The following is a 21,019-nucleotide window of genomic DNA, read 5'->3' as shown; positions in this document are numbered from 1 at the left end:
ATATTTTGGATGGCCTACTTTCAAATGATGGCTATCTAAATATTTGGAAATATCTGCAAGATTGAAGACTTAGCTAGAAGAGCCATAGTTATCCTAACAGCCCCCCACAGGCAGATACTGGAATGCTGCCCTGTTGGAGGGTACACATGTGACAGGTACACCCTATGCTTAGTCAGACTTCTACTCTGCCAGGAAGTAATATACATCACAAGTTTAATTTCTCATGCAATCTTCATCAGATGGGCAATCACTGGTTAAGAGCTGTGTGATATGGTTAATTGCCTTAAACTTTCAATTTGCTCTGTGTAAAAATGAAGACTCTATGATAGTATGCCCTCGTACTGTTACTACGAGGATAATTTTTTTTAAGTTATTAGGACTATGTCTTTTTTAAAAAACAAACTTTATTTATTTAAATGTTTGACCACACCTGGAGTCATGTGGGATCTTAGTTCCCATACAAGGGATCGAACCCACACCCTCTGCATTGGAAGACAGAGTCTTAACCATTGGACCACCAAGTAAGTCCACCGTGAAGAAGATTAAATGAGTTAATCTATGTGAGCCACTGAGAAGAGTGCCTAGTCAGTAGAACATGGTATATAAATATTACCCATTCGTATTAGCATTCTCATTTTGTTAATAAAGGTACAGAGGGTGGTATTGGTTAAAGCCACAAAGAGAGATGAAAAATCAGACTTCAGATCAAGTTCTATTGAGTCAAATGCCTCTATCTTTCTTTTTCTAATGTCTCTACTCCTTCTCTCTCCCCCACTTTAAAGATCAATAAGGAAGACCTGGAAAATATGAATCCAGCCTTTGAAAAAACAACAATGAAGTTAAAAATAATAAAAAGCTTATGGAGTCTAGGACTAGCAGATACAAACTATTATAGGATGGTTAAACAATAAGGTCCCATCGTATAGCTCAGGGTACTACATTCAATATCCTGTAATAAACCATAATGGAAAGAAATACAAAAAAACTGTCACTGTTTGCAGATGACATGATACTATATAGAAAATCCTAAAGGTGCTACCAGAAAACTACTCATCAATGAATTTGAGCTCATCAATGAATTTGAAAACTACTAGAGCTCATCAATGAATTTGGTAAAGTTGCAGGATACAAAATTAATACACAGAAATCTTGCATACCTATACACTCACAGCAAAAGATCAGAACAAAAGATTAATCAATGGAACAGAATAGAAAGTCCAGAGATAAACTCACGCATGTATGGTCACCTAATCTATGACCAAAGAGGCAAGAATATACAGTGGAGAAAAGACAGTCTCTTCAGTAAGTAGTGCTGGGGAAACTGGACAGCTACATGTAAAAGAATGAAATTAGAACACTTCCTAACACCACACACAAAAATAAACTCAGAATGGATTAAAGACCTAAATGTAAGGCCAGATGCTATAAAACTCTTAAAGGAAAATATAGGCAGTTCACACGTTGACATAAATCACAAGATCTTTTTTGACCCACCTCCTAAAATAAACAAATGAAACATAATTAAACGTAAAAGCTTTTGCACAGCAAAGGAAACCATAAAGGAAGGACAAATGGGACAGAATGCTACTTCAGCCATGATGAAACACTGTCACTTGGAATAATTCGATTTTCCTGTGTGTGGACATGGAGAGAGGCAGACATGCCAGTGACACTGAGCTTGTCCTCGTACCTGGTCCCCAGAGGTCAGTGCACTGCCCCTCCAGGGTGGGGCACGTTCCCATCCGGCAGTAGCCCTTCCCATTCTGGCAAGGGAAGCCATTGATTTGGTATCGATCACTGGGGCAAAGAGTAGATTTGCCATCACACATTTCGGGCAGGTCACACTCATCTTTTGCTGGTCTGCACACCTCACCAGCCTTTTTAAACTGTAGGAAAATAAAAATGTAGACATGGGCTTTTTCCAATTGACCTACCATAATATCTCAAATTGATGCAAATTATATTTTCCCTGTGGCCTTTAATTAGCAATACGTACTTAGAGGCATTGTTTTATTTTAGTTTACATTTGTATTGTATGAACCAAAATCATCTCCTATAATGTCACTTCTATTGACTTTGGCCAAGCCCTGAGTCGTTAAAGCAATCAACACCTCTGAATTTGTAGAGCAACTGCTATAAAAATAACAATGAAAAAATACTTTAGAACACCCAGCAATATTATAGATGCAAAGAAGGAAGTTACCTCTCCCTTTGTTAAAAGCATCATTCTCAAGTTTTTCAAGGAGATTTAAATCTGCAGCTCCAGAAATTTACTGGTGAAGTGAATCTTCTGTAATAAGGAAGATAAGCTTCGAAGCCTAGATCAGCATGCTCTGAGATTTTCCCAGACATCGAGTTTCCTAATACTGAATTCCTTATAATATATGTTTAGATATTTCTTTTTCACTCACATCTTCTATGGAATGATTTTGTTAGTAGGGAGAAACAGACCAAAAACATTCATTTGCTGTGTTAATTCCATTAAAATCTATTACTGCAACTCTTGCTCTTATTTGCTCAGAGAAATGTTAGTCAAAGAAATCCTGCCATTCAGGCAGATCTAAAGAGACCTGTGTGGATGCTGGAAGAACTTCCTTCCTTGGCTGAAGCAACTAGATGTGTTCTCACTCCAGTGTTCTTGCCTGAGAAATCCCAGTGACAGAGGAGTTTTGCAGGCTATAGTCCATGGGGTCACAAAGAGTCAGATATGACTCAGTGACTAAACCACCACCACTTCACATTATCAAGAAACTTTTAATATCTTTACACTGATAACAGCATATAATCAAAATTTTCACTGGGGCCTATGAGACCCTGCAAAGCCCCTCTGCTCCAGTCAGACTAACTTTCTTATCAGATGTCACACAAACCATGCTTTACCTTCTGTTTATTCTTTCCTCATTTGGAAATTTTTTTCTGTTTATATAAAATCTACTCTACTTCCCAAACTATTTGAAAGCCTAATTTTTCCATGAAAACTCCTCTGATCCCTTCAATGTGGATCACTGCTCCTCTTTTCCACATTTAGTAGGAAAACAGCCCAGAATTTGGATATGAAAGATACATACTTGGCTCTGCCAGTGGTTAGATGTGTACCCTTAGCAAATGAGTTTAATCCCTCTGAAATCCATTTCCTGGTCCAGTATTAACTTTATAAGCCGCTATGAAAATTAAGTGAAAATATATGTGGAAAGTAATATTACTCAAAGGTCATATATCATTATAATATCTACCTGGCATTTAATCATGTATTATATTTTCGTCCGTTTCAGGTATGTATGAATATATCCTCACCCTAAGGAAACAGCAAATATCTTGAGGTAAAATACCACTTTGTGTGTGTGTGTGTGTGTGTGTGTGTGTGTGTGCGCAATGCAAGAGACACAGGAGTCATGGGTTTGATCCCTGGGTTAGGAAGATCCCCTGAAGGAGGAAAATGGCAACCCACTCCAGTATTCTTGCCTGAAAAATCCTATGGACATGTTAGGTAGTTAGAATAGGACAAAGGAGTCCAAAATGGTGGTGTCTAAAAGGCAAAGAAAGGGAAAAGCCCGCAAAAATGGATCAAAAGAAAACCCGTGGACTGGAGTGAGAACTTGAGGTAAAAAAAAAAAAGCATACTCCTTTCTTGGCTAGCCCAATTTTCATAGGGCAGGCTCAGTGGGGAGAAAACAAATGTATAAAACGAGGAAGTCAAAACAGATTAAGGCCTCTTCTTTGGGGTCAGCCCACCCTCACGCCTGGAGGGTGTACTATTCTTTGTTTGCCAAATAAAATTCAGCTGTAACCAAACTGTAACACTGTTCCGCCATTTCAAATCTTTGTTGCAGCCAGACAGAACCAAGAAAATTACACAATCCCCCTACATATCTGGTGCTGTGACCCAGATGTAACCTGGCTGAAACAACCTCATCTCATCCCCAGCGAGGCAGAGACCAAGCACAACAGAAGCCCAACTGGGCGAAAGCTCACGTGGTGTAAGATGAACGTGAACGAAGCCCAGCGCAGTGGAAATAACAAGAAGCCCAGTGTGCTGGAAACTGGGACAGCAAAAACAAACTTGGATGAAAGCTCATGCGGCTCAGTCTCAGATTCCAGAAGACCTCCAGTTAAGGTAGGAGGTCCTCACCCCTATGGCTGGAAGGCCATATGGCTAACAGAATCTTAATTCTTTTACAATCTCTTGTTTCTTATTTCCTCGGACCCCCTGTGAACAGGTGAGTGGGCGTGGGTGCAATTGAGGGACTCTGGCAGGGGCTAGTCCCCAGTGTGTACTGAAGGCTCCACTATCTGCTGTTCCCAAGTAGCTGTTGCCCAAATAGGTGAGGGTTCTTCGGTCCTTAACCTCCTTTGTGCCAAGGATCAGGCCAATGAAAATTGTTGGCACAGGTCAGGCATTTAGCAGTTTTTCCAGCAAGTTATGAAAGGGGTTCCTTGGCATGTTTTTCCCACTGCTTTTTCCTCCCGTCCTTTAGCTCCTTTCTCCATTTATGCCTCTATTTACAAAGTATTGGGCAGGTCATCACCTTTCCATTTCTGAAAGTTGTGTTTGAAACTGTTTACCTAAGATTGGGACTCAAATCCATGTGGCAGGGACTCTATGCTGTGCTTAATCATTCAGTCATGTCCAATCAGGATTTGAGCCCAGCCAAAACCCACGGTTCCTGGTTTCAGGGCCTAATGAAGCTCAGGTTCTTGATGTCTCACTACAAAAAAGTTCAGTGAGAGACACAGCAACAAGTAAGAGGTAGATTTGTTTGAATTCACAGAGAAGCACAGTCCACAGAGTGTGTGCCATCACAGAGGGTATATATGGTGGCCATGAAATGTGGTGTGGTTAGTTTTTATGGGCTGGGTGATTTCATATGCTAATAAGTGGGACGATCATTCCAACATTTGGGGAAACACTCACTCCTTGGTCTTTTGATTGTGTCTTGGAACTGTCATGGCGCCTCCAGGTATGTCATTTAGCTTGCAGATTGAAGGCTTTTAGTTGAATTTGACTTGTCTGCATCTTGGACCCATTTGATTTTAATTGGCTTATGTTATGCCCTTGGGCTATGTTAGTCTTTCAAAAGTTGTGCCCTGTCTGCTTCAATCCTGTTTCATGCTCTTTTCATGAGCCCTGTCCGGGCCCACAATGTTGCCTCTACAATCTTCTGGCAGGACAACCAGAAAATAGCTAGCCCTTGGGAGGGAAATACTGTATAATATCCAATCTCTCTAGAGATTCACACCTTCATCTTCCATGTTTCCTACAACATATGCAACAACAGCACCTCTCAGTGAACCTTCTAGGGTGGGTGACAGGCCCACAATGCCTGCTGGAGGTTACTCTATTGGTGGCATCCCTTCAAGGGCAACTGGGTTTCCAGGGACAATGTTTGCCACTTTGGGAGTTAGCCCTGCAGGTTGTTTGGGCCCAAACCCTTACCACCCTTCTCCTAAAGCTACAAACATACCCCTGGATCAAATCTCCACTCCACTTTTATGGAACATCTGATCTGTTGCCTCTTATCATTTTGTCCTTAAGCCACTTACTAACTCTTACAACCATAACCCTGCCTCCACAGTAGGCAACATTGCTCCACCCAGCTTATTATTAAAATATTCTTAAAACCCCTAACAGGACCAGATGACCCACTCCTTTGTCATTACTTCTATTATTATCTAAAGTGGGTCTATGACAATGGAATGTTTACCACTGGAAATACCCTAAACTGCTCTGGAAGACTAAGGGAGGAAATCAGTGACTTACATTCCCTCAGAGCAATAAGAAGATAAGGTTTATGGCTATTTCCTCAGGTTCCCAGTCTCAGGGAACAGGCTTGGATTGCTTTACATCATGGTATCTATTCCCATCTGTGGTAGACAAACCAGCAATGAGTTAAGATTACAACCCCTTAATACTACCTAGCACTAGTCACACTGGAGTCATTGGGAATGCCCAACTCCAGCCTGGGGGTCCCAGGAGGTCGACCTGCCTCAACCTGCCTAGGGATCTGTCCCCAGGAGGTTGTCATGCCTCAGCCTGCTTGGGGATCCACCAGCCCTGGGTCCCAGGAGGTCAACATGCCTTGACCTGCTGAGGGACCCAATTCTTGGGAGGTAGACATGCCTCAACCTGCCCGAGGATTCAATCTCCAGGAGACTATCAAGCCTCAACCTGCCTGGGGATCTGCACCCTGACCCAGGTATGCCCAGCTCTCAGGTTGCAACAGTACTGGGTAGGATAAGTTTCAGATAGACTCACCCCTAAGGAAGTCCACCCAAGGAAGTAGAAGGAAGCCTATTAGTTGTGGGACTGTGCCCAGTCTCAGCAATAATTCAGGAGTCCAACGAGAACCCTATTGCTTTTCTGGAAAGTCTAAAAGAGGCCCTCCACAAGTTTACCAATCTGGACTTAGACTCTTACGAGGAACAGGTGACGTTAAAGGACAAATTCCTGTCCCAGTGTACAGCAGACATCTGGATACAGTTGCAACAGCTACAGCAGCAGGACCCTGCTGCCTCTTTAGATGAGATGGTCCAGACAGCCACCAATACCTTTTATAACAGAGAACAGGAGAGGGAGGCCAAGGCTCAGGAAAGGGAAAGAAGGAAAGAAATAAGGCATGCCCAGATTCTGGCCGCCTTCCAGGGAAGCTCTATGGCAAACTCCGAGTCCTTGAAGGACAAGGCACGAGACAAATGCCTAATCTGTAGACAGGTGGGACATTGGGCCAAAGAGTGTCCAAACTGTGACGAGTCTCCTAAAATGGCTTGCTACAAACGCCATCAACTGGGACACTGGGCGGCACTCTGCCCTTGGGACCCAAGAGCCTCAAGGTCAAGTGCCAAGCTTTCCCTCTCGATGGTTCAACAGGACTGAAGTGGCCTGCTTCAGCCAGCCCACCTGTCACAGATAACCATCATGGAGCCAGAGCCAAGGGTGCAACTGGATGTGGTAGGTAGGTCCAAGAATTTCTTGGTTGATACAGGGGCTACCTACTCTGTTCTGACCTCCTACTCTGGAGCATTCTCCTCCCAAACCTGTGCCATTTTGACTTCTACAGGAAAAGCAGTAACAAAAAGATTCACCCAAACGCTTCTTTGTTGCTAGGATGGACAGATATATTTCCACCAGTTTCTGGTGGTCCCTGAGTGTCCTACTCCTTTATTGGGAAGAGATCTTTCCCTGCTTTTGAATTCTTGCAGCTATTGCAGTCCTGATAGAAGATGCTTTAAAACTCTTTTTTGGGGGCAAATTAGCTATTTTTACCAGCCACCAAGTGAAACAACTCCTGAATGGGAGAGGCCCTTTATGGATGCCTGATCAAAGGATCCTCAAATATCAAGTAGTGCTGATGGAAAATCCAGGCCTGACTATATCCCCTTGTGAAGTTCTTAACCCAACTATGCTCCTGCCTAGCCCCGAGGACTCTCTCCCCTTTTATTCTTGTCTAGACACTTTGGACCACTGGACAAAACCCCAAGAGAGACTGTCAGGAGATCCTCTGACCAATCCTGAGGATATCTTGTACACTGATGGAAGCAGCTTTGTCTTGGATGGAAAAAGAAGGCTGGATATGCAGTAGTCTCCAATTTTGAGACCATAGAGGCTAAACCTTTGCCACCAGGTACTCAGCCCGATTGGCTGAGCTCATAGCCCTGACTCAAGCTCTAGAGATGGGAAAAGGAAAAAGAGTAGCCATTTACACTGACTCCAAGTATGCCTTTCTGATGCTACATGCACATGCTGCTATTTTAGGAAGAAACAGGGCACTAGACCACACAAGGGTTCCCAGTCAAATATGGTGATCAAATTCTTAGGCTCTTGGAGGCAGTCCATCTGCCTGCTGAGGTTTCAGTCTCCCATTGTAAAGGACACCAAAAAGAGAGCAGCATTATAAAACAATGACCTAATAGGAGCTGCCACCTTAGTTCCACAGACTAATTTGCCAGAAACTCCTTCATATTCTTAAAGTGAGACTCTTACAGCTAAGAGTGAGGACTTTCAAGAAGATCATATGGGCTGGTTCCAAAAGGAGGGGCTCCTTTTCCTGACTGGGAACCTCCTGGTAGTTGGTTAACTCCTTATATGCCGCCACTCATTTTGGGGAGAAGGCCCTCCAAATATTACTAGAAAGGGCCTTCAGAGGAACAGGCCTCCAAACGACTATAAGGCAAGTGGTCTCTTGTCCCACTTTCCAATTAAATAACCCCCAAGGAGCTCGAGGACCCCAGCTGGCCCAGGCTGTCCAATGGCGTGGGACCTACCCAGGAGAGGACTGGCAGATGGACTTCCCCCAGATGCCAATTTCTCAAGGGTGTAAATACATACTAGTCATGATAGATACATTCACAGGATGGATTGAAGGCTTTGCCACCTGTGCTGAGAAGGCTGAGGAGGTGGTAAAAAAAAAAAACTGTTCCATGAAATCATTCCAAGATTTGGTCTGCCCAGGTCATTACAAAGTGACAATGGGACATCATTTACTTCTAAGGTCATCCAAGGGGTCTCTAAAGCATTGGGCATTACTTATTACCTTCACTGTGCCTGGAGCCCTCAGTCTTCAGGAAAAGTAGAAAGAGCAAGCCAATTCTTAAAATCAATGATAAAAAAGATCACAAGACAACTCCTTAGAAATAACATTCCTTCTTGAGAGGGGCCATGATGGCGCTTAGATCTGGATTGTGTAAATTATCGATAATACATTATTTAATGTACTTGTCTTGAAAAACTTACACAACTGTGCTCTGACTCCTAATGAGCTCACTGGTTTCTAGAGCATTCTGAGGTGCTCTTCCCCAGTTATGATCCTCAATTTGATAGAATAAAATTTTCCATTTCTTTCTGAGATCAACTGATTCATTTTTTGTTGACAAAGGGTATATGCAAACAGTTACTGGACTTGGTCTAAGAAGATCCCATGGCATCAGAAGAAACAGTAGGTAGGAGTAACCAAGCATTGGCTTTAGAACTGGTCATATTTGGAGTCTGCTATTTAGTGGCTGTATTATTTTGTACATTTTCCGTTCTGACACTCTGTCCCCTCAAAAACAAAATTAAATAATAATATCTACCTCAAAGGGCTGTCAGAGAATTAAAGAGTCCAAATTTGCAAAGTGTTCAGTGAGGACTTGATAGATGGTAGCTAACATTATTTTACAGACAGAAAAATATTACTTTGCCTATTTCATTTAACATAATCTCTATGATAAGATTTTAATACAGAAAAAAACAAAGAGCAAACATAATTATTAAGGTAGAAATAAATAATAATCTTACCTGGCATTTTTCACAGCATTCTCCTAATGCACATTGAACATTTTCTTTAACTTTACATGTTTTTGCATCACAGCAAATGTTGGTACAATCCTAAGAAATCCAGAAACGAATGTAAATGCCAGATTAGCTTTTGGTCTCATTTTTGCACTATTCATAATATAATTTATTCATCACACAGATATTCCTTTGATATGGTCTGAAAATAATTTGTGGAAAAAAAACCAGAAGCTTAACATTAGAAATACTGAGTTTATCTGAATTCTACTTAAGTCTTTTTTTTTTTTAGTATCTTTTCTAGTTTCTCCATCTACCAGATTAATACTGAACATGGTCTATTTTTGGTGAAATATGAAAGAAAACAAAAGAAAGGGATAGTTTTTGAAAATCAAATTTTTCTAACTAATGAACATAATTAGTTCAGCTAATCAGTTTTGTATCTATCCACCAGTAAGTTTAATCTCTAGAGCATGTACAGAAAATCTAAAAAATATAGTTCTTTATTCAAGTTTGACATTTAACTCAATTCTCTGTAAGGCAATATACCTTGTCTTCTTCTCTCCTTCTTGTTGCTGGGAAATCAGGCACCTACAAGAGGCATGGGGGAAAACCCTACCGGGGAACCTCATCTTGCATCTATTTCAGTCAATCAGTTCAGTCACACAGTCGTGTCCAACCCTTTGCGACCCCTTGAACCCCAGCATACCAGGCCTCCTTGTCCATCACCAACTCCTGGAGTTTACCCAAACTCATGTCCATTGAGTCGGTGATGTCATCCAACCATCTCATTCTCTGTCGTCCCCTTCTCCTCCCACCCTCAATCTTTCCCAGCATCAGGGTCTTTTCCAATGAGTCAGCTCTTCGTGTCAGGTGGCCAAAGTATTGGAGTTTCAGCTTCAACATCACTCCTTCCAATGAACACCCAGGACTGATCTCCTTCAGGATGGACTGGTTGGATCTCCTTGCAATACAAGGGACTCTTAAGAGTCTTCTCTAACACCACAGTTCAAAAGCATCAATTCTTCGGCGCTCAGCTTTCTTTATACACCAACTCTCACATCTATACATGACTACTGGAAAAACCATAGCCTTGACTAGATGGACCTTTGTTGGCAAAGTAATGTCTCTGCTTTTTAATATGCTGTCTAGGTTGGTCATAACTTTCCTTCCAAGGAGTAAGTGTCTTTTCATCTCATGGCTGCAGTCACCATCTGCAGTGATTTTGGAGCCCCAAAAATAAAGTGAGCCACTGTTTACACTGCTTCACCATCTATTTCACATGAAGTGATGGGACCAGATGCCATGATCTTAGTTTTTTGAATGTTGAGTTTTAAGCCAACTTTTTCACTCTCCTCTTTCACTTTCATCAAGAGGCTCTTTGGTTCTTCTTCACTTTCTGCCATAAGGGTGGTGTCATCTGCATATCTGGGGTTATTGATATTTCTCCCAGCAATCTTGATTCCAGCTTGTGCTCCTTCCAGCCTAGTGTTTCTCATGATGTACTCTGCATAAAAGTCAAATAAGCGAGGTGACAATATATAGCCTTGACATACTCCTTTTCCTATTTGAAACCAGTCTGTTGTTCTATGTCCAGTTCTAACTGTTGCTTCCTGACCTGCATACAGGTTTCTCAGGAGGCAGGTCAGGTGGTCTGGTATTCCCATCTCTTTCAGAATTTTCCATAGTTTATTTTGATCCACACAGTCAAAGGCTTTGGCATAGTCAATAAAGCAGAAATAGATGCTTTTCTGGAGCTCTCTTGCTTTTTCGATGATCCAGCAGATGTTGGCAATTTGATCTCTGGTTCCTCTGCCTCTTCTAAAACCAGCTTGAACATCTGGAAGTTCACAGTTCACGTATTGCTGAAGCCTGCTTGGAGAATTTTGAGCATTACTTTACTAGCATGTGAGATGAGTGCAATTGTGCAGTAGTTTGGACAATCTTTGGCATTGCCTTTCTTTGGGATTGGAATGAAAACTGACATTTTCCAGTCCTGTGGCCACTGCTGAGTTTTCCAAATTTGCTGACATATTGAGTGCAGCACTTTTACAGCATCATCTTTTAGGATTTGAAATAGCTCAACTGGAATTCCATCACCACCACTAGCTTTGTTCATAGTGATGCTTTCTAAGGCCCACTTGACTTCACATTCCAGGATGTCTGGCTCTAGGTGAGTGATCACATCATCATGACTATCTAGGTCATGAAGATCTTTTTTGTACAGTTCTTCTGTGTATTCTTGCCACCTCTTCTTAATATCATGTGCTTCTGTTAGGTCTCTACCATTTCTGTCCTTTATTGAGCCATCTTTGCATGAAATGTTTCCTTGGTATCTCTAATTTTCTTGAAGAGATCCCTAGTCTTTCCCATTCCAGTGTTTTCCTCTATTTTTTTGCACTGATCGCTGAGGAAGGCTTTCTTATCTCTCCTTGCTATTCTTTGGAACTCTGCATTCAAATGGCTGTATCTTTCCTTTATTCCTTTGCTTTTTACTTTTCTTCTTTTCACAGCTATTTTTAAGGCCTCCTCTGACAGCCATTTTGCCTTTTTACATTTCTTTTCCATGGGGATGGTCTTGATCCATCTCCTGTACAATGTCATGAACCTCCATCCATAGTTCATCAGGCAATCTGTCTGTCAGATCTAGTCCCTTAAATCTATTTCTCACTTCCACAATCATAATGGATTTGATTTAGGTCATATCTGAATGGTCTAGTGGTTTTCCCCACTTTCTTCAATTTAAGTCTGAATTTGGCAATAAGGAGTTCATGATCTGAGCCACATTCAGCTCTTGGTCTTGTTTTTGCTGACTATATACAGCTTCTCCATCTTTGACTGCAAAGAATATAATCAATCTGATTTCGGTGTTGACCATCTGATGATGTCCTTGTGTAGCTATTTAGAATCGGCCAAAAGGAGTGTTGTATTTAGAGTCACAAATTTTTACTGTTGAAACTCTTGCCCTTATTTCAAACAAACATCATCTAGGAAAGTTTCCTTTTTCCCACAGAAAAGATAAACATGTAATCCTATTTTGAAGTTAGGCTTCTTCGTGGTAAAGAATCCACCTGCCAGTGCAGGAGACACAGGAGATAGAATTGGATCCCTGGGTTGGGAAGATCCCCTGGAAGAGGAAATGGCAACCCAGTCCAGTATTCTTGCCTGGAGAATCCCAAGGACAGAGAAGCCTGGTGGGCTACAGTCCATGGGGCTGAAGAGTTGGACACTGAGCAAGCAAGCAGGATTTTCAAGTTACTGAAAGGCTCACACTCCAAGAGCTTGGCATGGTACTCACTTGAATGTTAATAAGATAGGGGCAAAAGTTCCATTCAGAGTCCTGGCTGCCCTGTCAAGAGGGTGGGACCAAGCCAGGCACTTCTAGCGAAAACAATTTCTGAGTCCCAAAGCAGTAAGAAAAAATTGAATCCCAGGGCAAGGAGACTCCAGGGTTGCTAAAACAAAAACACCTACCACCTGAATGCAGATCTTGGCTCCTTCATTTACCAGCCCTATTTCCACTCTCTGAGATCTATCATAGGGCTGGGTCTAAAGTAACTGCCCAGTAAGTCTCAGGCACGTAAGAAATGTGAGGTAGTTCTCCCAAAAAAGGAGAGTTGAGGATATGAAACCCAAGCTGGTGGGTGGAATTTATATAACAGAAGATGGGGAAGGAATCTTGAGAAGGAAACAAGGAAGATCTTAAGCAATTCAAGGTTTTCTGTGAGAAAGGTTGACCTGACCACTGTCTACAAACAAAAATCTACAAAATTACAGGAAACACAAGGTTCATCTGGGCTTCCCAGGCAGGGCCAGTGGTAAAGAACCAGCTGCCAACGCAGGAGATGTAAGTGACTCTGGTTCAATCCCTGGATGGGGAAGAGCCCCTGGAGGAGGGCATGGCAATCCACTCCAGTATTCTTGCCTGGAGACTCCTATGGACAGAGACATCTGGCAGGCTACGGTCCATGGGGTCCCATAGAGTCAGACATGACTGAAGTGACTTAGCATGCACACACATGTTCTTTTATAGTTCATCTCTTAAGCAATTGAAAAACAAACTAGATCATTTTAAAAAGAGCTGGTGGTACCTCAGGGGTCCCACAATCACAGTCTTCTCCCATTTCTACCAACTGGTTCCCACAGATGGGGGTGGATATGATATCTGTAGGCAGCGGAACATTAAAGAGGCAATTGGATAATTTATCTTCAAAGAATTTTTCAAAGCTGGCCCGGCTGCAGGAACTGAAGTCTGTAGGTATATTGTTGCTGTAAAGGTAAGGAAAGAGAAAACAATACAATCACACTGAGTAGATAGGGAGAAATATCAGATGCGGAGTGTGATGTACTCAAAACATAAACCAAAAGAGTGAATGGAATTCACTCAGCAGCTGCTAAATCATGAGCTCATTTTTTCTGTGCCTGAATTAGCTCACGTGGGCAAGTATAGACACCTCCAGCTTAATGACCAAGTATGGCCACATCTCAAAATAGAGCATCCAGGCTGCTGTTTAATAAACTGAAAATTCTTCTAATTTATTCTGATAATCTCATCCATTCAGCCTTAGGTCATTTTGGTTGTGAAATCCTAAAGGCACTAAAGTTATGTTTACTTACATGTTTAAGAATTCACTTTCCTTCAGAGGAAGTTAAATTGATAGCCTCTTTTCATTCCACAAATAAGGATGAGATTTAAAAAGGCAGTGGTGGGAGGAGAGGAGGGAAGGAATGGGGGTTTGGGATTAACAGAGGCAAACTCTCATATATAGAATGGATAAACAACAAGGTCTTACTCTATGGCACAGGAAACTATATTCAATATTCTGTGATAAACCATAATGGAAAAGAATATGAAAAATAATATATACATTCATATGTATATACATACATATATATATACATGAGTCATTTTGCTGTATGGAAGAATACAGCATTGTAAATCAACTGTACTTGAATAAAATTTTAATTTTTTCTTTAAATAAAAATGCAGTGATATCTGGAAGAGATAGCATAAGATATGTAACTGGCCTGCAAGCCATATTCTATTTTGTGGAAGGGCATGGGAGACTTAACTTTAGCTTAGGTGAACTGAAAGAGGGAAATACAAGAGAAAATGAACACATCAAAGGAATTGTGGGGTTTTTAAAGATAAAATTCCAGAGCAGTTTTGCCTCAGATGAGGCAGGAGTATGTAATTTCTTTCAAAGACTTTCTCTTCATCTTCATGTGAGAACATTTTTTTAAAAATTTCTATTAGAGTATGGTTGATGCATAATGCTGTGTTATAGAGTTCCCTGTGCTATACAGTAGGTCCTTACTAGTTATCTATTTTATATATAGTACAGTGTATATGTCAATCTCAATCTCCCAATATGTTCCCCACCTAAACCTCTGGTAACATAAGTTTGTTTTCTACATCTGTAACTTTATTTCTGTTTTATAGATAAGTTCATTTATACCCTACTTTTAGATTCCACGTATAAGTGATATCATATATTTGTCTTTGTCTGACTTCACTCAATATGACAATTTCTAGATCCCTCTGTTACTGCATATATCATTATTTCATTCTTTTTTTGGTTGAGTAATATTTCATATGAACCACATCTTCTTTATCCACTCCTCTGTCAATGGACATTTGAGTTGGTTCCATGTCCTGGCTATTGTAAATAATGCTGCAATAAACATTGGGGTGCATGTATCTTTCTGAATTATGGTTTTCTCCATATATATACCCAAGAGAGGGATTGCTGAATGGTATGGTAGCTCTAATTTTATTGTTTTAAGGAACCTCCTTGCTGTTCTCCATAGTGACTGGACCAATTTACGTTCCCACCAACAGTGTAGGAGGGTTCCCTTTTCTCCACACTCTCTCCAGCATTTACTGTTTGTAAGTTGTTTTTTTTTTAATAAATGTATTCTTTTTTATAATTATTTTACTTATTTATCTTTGGTTGTGCTGTGTTTTCATTGCTGGACGTGGATTTTCTCTAGTTATGGCATGTGGGGGCTACTCTTTATTGCTGTGGCTTCTCTTGCTGTGGAGCACAGTCTCTAGGTGCACAGGCTTCAGTAGTTGCAGCTTGCAGGCTCTCGAGGGGCTTAGTATTTGTGGCACACCGGTAGTTGCTCCATAGTGTATGGGATTTTCCCGGACCAGTGATAGAACTGCTGTTGCCTGCATTACAAAGCAGACTTCTAGCCACTGGACCACCAGGGAAGAAGCCCTATTTGTAGATTTTTTGATGTTGGCCATTCTGAGCAGTGTGAGGTGACACCTCATTGTATTTGCTTTTCTCTTATAATGAGTGAGTTGAGCACCTTTCCATATGCTTTTTAGCTGTCTGTATGTCTTTGGAAAAATATCTATTTAGATCTTCTGCCCATTTTTTTATTGGATTGTCTGTTTTTTTGATGTTGAGCTACATGAGCTGTTTGTATATTTTTGGAGGTTAATCCCTTGTCAGTTGTTTCATTTGCAAATATTTTTTCCCATTCTGAGGGTTGTCTTTTCATTTTATGGTTTCCTTTGCTGTGCAAAAGCTTCTAAGTTTAATTAGATCCCATTTATTTATTTTTGTTTTTATTTTCAATACTCTAGGAGGTGGATAGAAAAAGATCCTGCTGTGATTTATGTCAGGAGTGTTCTACCTATAGTTTCCTCTAAGAGTTTTATAGTATTACACCTTACATTTAGGTCTTTAGTCCAGTTTGAGTTTATTTTTGTGTATGGTATTAGGAAGTATTCTAACTTCCTTCTTCTTTAATTAGATTTTTCTTCTAAAACTTTTCCCTCATGAGCAACCAATCTGAATTCATTGAAACTGTGGTAAATGCTAATGATCTTCTGAACCCAGATCTTGTGCAGCAAAAATGAGGATACAGTGACGTGTCACCCCAAAAGCAAAGAGACAATATGTTTAAATTATGTCTCAGTTAATGAAAAACATTACATGATATAGATAGTACCATGTGATGGTATGGGCTTCCCTGATGGCTCAGATGGCAAAGAGTCTGCCTGCAATGCAGGAGACCTGGGTACGATACCTGGGTTGGGAAGATCCCCTGGAGAAGGAAATGGCAATTCACTCCAGTATTCTTGCCTTGAGAATTCCAAGGACAGAGGAGCCTGGTGGGCTACAGTCCTTGGCATCACAAAGAGTGTGACGGTATAAGTAGATTGGTATAGACCCACATCCACGATCATGTCCTGATGCTGCTATTTAATAATTTGAAAGTTTGAACAGGTTACTGAAGGTAACAGAACAGAGTAGCATAGTCCAGAATGAACCCAAAACAAGAGTAAGTATCATCTTCCCAGAAAGGCTCACCTTAATGATCTGTCCATCACACATTCTATAGAAGGGCACTTGCAATTGTAGCTGTCATGAAACATTCCAAAGCTGTGGCCCATTTCATGGGCCATGGTTCCTGCAACCTGAAGTGCGTTGTGACTGTGATCCTGAGGATAAGAATAGAGAGACAGATCCTCTGGGTTGCAAACTGAATTATCATTCAGAACATAATTAAATATTTTTACTGTAGCCAAGTGGAGTAGAGAGTTTGATTTTAGCTTCAGCTTCCTCACCTTGTCAACGTGGTCTACTGGAGAAGGAAATGACAAACCACTTGAATATTCTTGCCTTGAGAACCCCATGAACAGTATGAACAGGCAAAAAGATATGATGCCAGAAGATGAGCCCCCCACCTCATCTTCTGTAGGTGTCCAATATGCTACTGGGGAAGAGCAGAGAAATAGCTCCAGAAAGAATGAAGAGGCTGGGCCAAAGCAGAAATGCATCTTGCACTTGTGCAGATGCAGTTGTGCATGCATCTGGTCATGAAAGTGAAGTCCAATGCTGTAAAGAACAAAATTGCGTAGGAACCTGGAATGCTGTGTCCGTGAATCCAGGTAAACCGGAAGTGGTTAAATAGGAGATGGCAGAGTGAACATCAACATTTTAGGAATCAGTGAACTAAATTGGATGGGAATAGGCGAATTTAATTCAGATGATCATTGTATCTACTACTGTGGGTGAGAATCCTTTAGAAGAATGGAGTAGCCTTCACAGTCAACAAAAGAATCTGAAATGCAGTACTTGGGTACAGTCTCAAAAATGACAGAATGATCTTTGTTCGTTTCCAAGGCAAACCATTCAACATCACAGTAATCCAAATCTATGCCCCTAATGCCAAAGAAGCTGAAGTCAAACAGTTCTATGAAGACCTACAAGACCTTTTAGAACTAACACCAAAAAAAGATGTATTTTTCACCATAGGGGATTGGAATACAAAATTAGGAAGTCAAGAGATACCTGGAGTAACAGGCAAGTTTGGCCTTGAAGTACAAAATGAAGTAGTGTGTGTGTGTGTGTGTGTGTGTGTGTGTGTGTGAGTTGCTCAGTCATGTCTGACTCTGTAACCCCATGGACTGTAGCCTGCCAGGTTCCTCTGTCCAAGGGATTCTCCAGGCAAGAGTACTGGAATGGATTGCCATTTCCTTCTCCAAAATGAAGCAGAGCAAAGGCTAACAGAGTTTTGCCAAGATAATGCACTGGTCATAGAATACCCTCTGCCAACAACACAAGAGATGACTCTACACATGGACTTCATCAGATGGTGGAATATGAAAATCAGATTGATTATATTCTTTGCAAAGATGGAGAGGCTTTACACAGTCAGCAAAAATGGGACCTGGAGCTGACTGTGACTCAGATCATGAGCTCCTTATTGCAAAATTCAGACTTAAGTTGAAGAAAGTAGGGAAAACCACTAAGCCATTCAGGTATGACCTAAATCAAATCCCTTAAGATTATACAGTGGATAGGACAAATAGATTTAAGGGATTAGATCTGATAGACAGAATGCCTGAAGAACTATGGAGAGGGGTTCATAAGATTGTACAGGAGGCAGTGATTAAAACCATCCCAAAGAAAAAGAAATGCAAGAAGCAAAATGGTTGCCTGAGGAGGCCTTACAAATAGCTGAGAAAAGAAGAGAAGTGAAAGGCAAAGGAGAAAGGGAAAGATATACCCAAATGAATGTAGACTTCCAGCGAATAGCAAGGAGAGATAATAAAGCCTTCTTAAGTGAACAATGCAAGGAAATAGAGGAAAAATAGAGGGAAGCCTGGTGTGCTACAGTCCTTGGGATTGGAAAGAGTCAGACACAACTGAGTGACTGAACAACAGCAACAACAAAGGTAAAACAGATAAGCAGAGATATATAATAAATCCCAACAACCATTAAAAATAAAAATCAATAAAAAGCTAATAATGGAGGTAAATTAAATTATTTTTTGAATACTCAATTCTAAAAAGGCAGAAAAAATGGAATAGATGGTATAGGAACCATTTAGCAAGATGACAGATTTTAGTTCAACAATTTCAGTAATATATTACATATAAATTACTTAAGCATACAATGTAAAATACAGATGGTCAGACTGGATTAAAAAAAACTCAGGTGTATACTGTCTAGCAGAAATCTTCTTTAAATGGAAAGAAGTCCATATGTTAAAAATTAAAGGAAGGAAAACATATTAAGTAAACCATCCACAAAGTATTATACTGATACTGGATAAAGTAGACTTTACAGCAGAAATAATTCAGGAAAAAGAGGACCATAATATGATAAATGGATCAAATCTAAATTGACCTAAATGTCTAAATAATACATGAGTCCAAAAAGAAATCAAAATGAAGATTAGAAAAAATTTTAACTTAGTAAAAATGAAAACACACATATCCAAATATCTTGGATGCAGCTAAAGCAGTGCATGGTAAGAAATTAATAGCATTAAATGATCATATTTGAAAAGAAAAATCTCAAGTTCATGATTAAAATTCTTCCTCACTTAACTAAAAAAAGAACAAATTAAATACAGAGAAAGCAAGGAAAAAATCTATAGTCAAGACAAGAACTGAAATCAATGAAATTGAAACCAGGAAACCCATAGGAACATCAGTAAAGCTAAAACTTTTTCTCTGAGATCAGTAAAATTGATATACCCTAGCCAAACTGATGGAGAAGGAAATGGCAACCCACTCCAGTGTTCTTGCCTGGAGAATCCCAGAGACTGCGGAGCCTGGTGGGCTGCCGTCTATGGGGTCGCACAGAGTCGGACACGACTGAAGCAACTTAGCAGCAGCAGCAGCAGCCAAACTGATCATGGGGAAACTGTCCCCCCTTCCACACACACACAAATTACTAATATCATGAATGACAGAAGGGAAATCACTATAAATTCTACATATATTAAAAAGATAGTAAGGGAATATCATCAACAAATTTATGCCAACTTAAATGAAATGGACAGCTTTCCTTGAAACACAAACTACCATGGCTTACTTAAGAAGAGATAAATAACCTGAATAGCTCTATATCTATTGAAGAATTGATTGCATGCTTAAAAATCTTGCAACAAAAAATATCGGGCCCATATGGTTTTACTGGTGAATTGTACTGAACATTTTACTATGGAATAGTACTGATTTGGGGCTTCCCTGGTGGCTCAGTGGTAAAGAATCTGCCTGCCAATGCAGGAGACATAAGAGATGTAGGTTTGATCCCTGGGTCATCAACATCCCCTGGAGGAGGAAATGGCAACCCTCTCCATTGTTCTTGCCTGGGAAATCCCATGGACAAAGAAGCCTGGTAGGGTATAGTCTATGGTGTGGCAAAAGAGTCAGACATGACTTAGCAACTAAATAACAACAATACTGATTTTACTCAAATATTCCAGAAAAAAATAAAATGATTTTACTCAAATATTCCAGAAAATCGAAAATTGAACATCATTGTATATGGTCAAGTTTATACTGATATTTACCCTAAGAGTAAAACCTGAAAAATACACATTATAGGAAAAGACAACTACAGACTAATATCCCTTCTGAATATAGATGCAAAAATCCTCATGATATGTTAACATGTTGAATTTAGCAATACATACAAGATATAATACATTATGACCATGCTGGATTTATGGTGAATGTGCAAGACTGTGTCAATATTTGAAATTCAATCAATATTTCCCACATCAACAGATTAAAGGAGAAAAATAATATTTTCTCCATAGATTCAGCACGATAGCCCTTGACAGACTTGAACTGTAGAACCAACAATTTTATCTTTAAACAAACCTTAATGACGCCAGCAGAAAAATCAGGAGAGCACATTGTAGACATGTAAGCAAGGCCCACAGTTGTTCCAGAAAATGCTACTGTCCTGTGAAAGAGAAAGAAATTGATACAACTTATGATTCTAATTGAGCTTCCCAGGTGGGGCTAGTGGTAAATAATTTGGTTGCCAATACAGGATACATAAGAGATTCCGATTCCTGGGTGGAAAAGATCCCCTGGAGGAGGAAATGGCAACCAATTCTTGTATTCTTGCCTGGAGAATCCCACAAATGGAGAATCCCATGGAACCAGCTATGGTCCACAGGGTTGCAAAAAGTCAGACACAACTGTAACAACTTAGCAGGCACTCATGTCTAATAATAGACATTTTTTCTATAGACAATTCCTCTAGAATGCTGATTAGCAGAGAAACTCACGATGATCTTTTTATATGATGGCTTTCATATCATCTAAATCCAGGCATCTGGAGGTAATCACTCTTAATATTTTTGCTTTATAAATATAAACTAAATTATAAATGTATATAAATATATATATTAAAGTGAAATATATTTCATTTTAATTTATATTTTTCTCATATATTTTTTATATGTTTACTTTGATTTTCTTT

General features: G+C 40.2%; 1 protein-coding gene across 1 annotated transcript in view; it reads right to left on the bottom strand.

The window, feature by feature from the left end:
- ADAM28 (ADAM metallopeptidase domain 28) overlaps positions 1–21,019 on the bottom strand; it is a 71,542-nt gene that overhangs the window by 18,215 nt on the left and 32,308 nt on the right. Inside the window, exons 10-14 of the mRNA XM_081513934.1 lie at positions 20,410–20,494; positions 16,597–16,727; positions 13,357–13,534; positions 9,272–9,361; positions 1,691–1,886 (exon numbers count right to left, since the gene is read on the bottom strand). Of these exons, the coding sequence (XP_081370060.1) occupies positions 1,691–1,886; positions 9,272–9,361; positions 13,357–13,534; positions 16,597–16,727; positions 20,410–20,494 (680 nt within the window). The remainder of the gene's footprint in view (positions 1–1,690; positions 1,887–9,271; positions 9,362–13,356; positions 13,535–16,596; positions 16,728–20,409; positions 20,495–21,019) is intronic.

The sequence above is a fragment of the Giraffa tippelskirchi genome, chromosome 1 (assembly GCF_054371585.1).
Source record: "Giraffa tippelskirchi isolate mGirTip1 chromosome 1, T2T-mGirTip1v1.2.pri, whole genome shotgun sequence".
NCBI lineage: Eukaryota > Metazoa > Chordata > Mammalia > Artiodactyla > Giraffidae > Giraffa > Giraffa tippelskirchi.
This window is presented reverse-complemented; position numbering and strand designations above follow the sequence as displayed.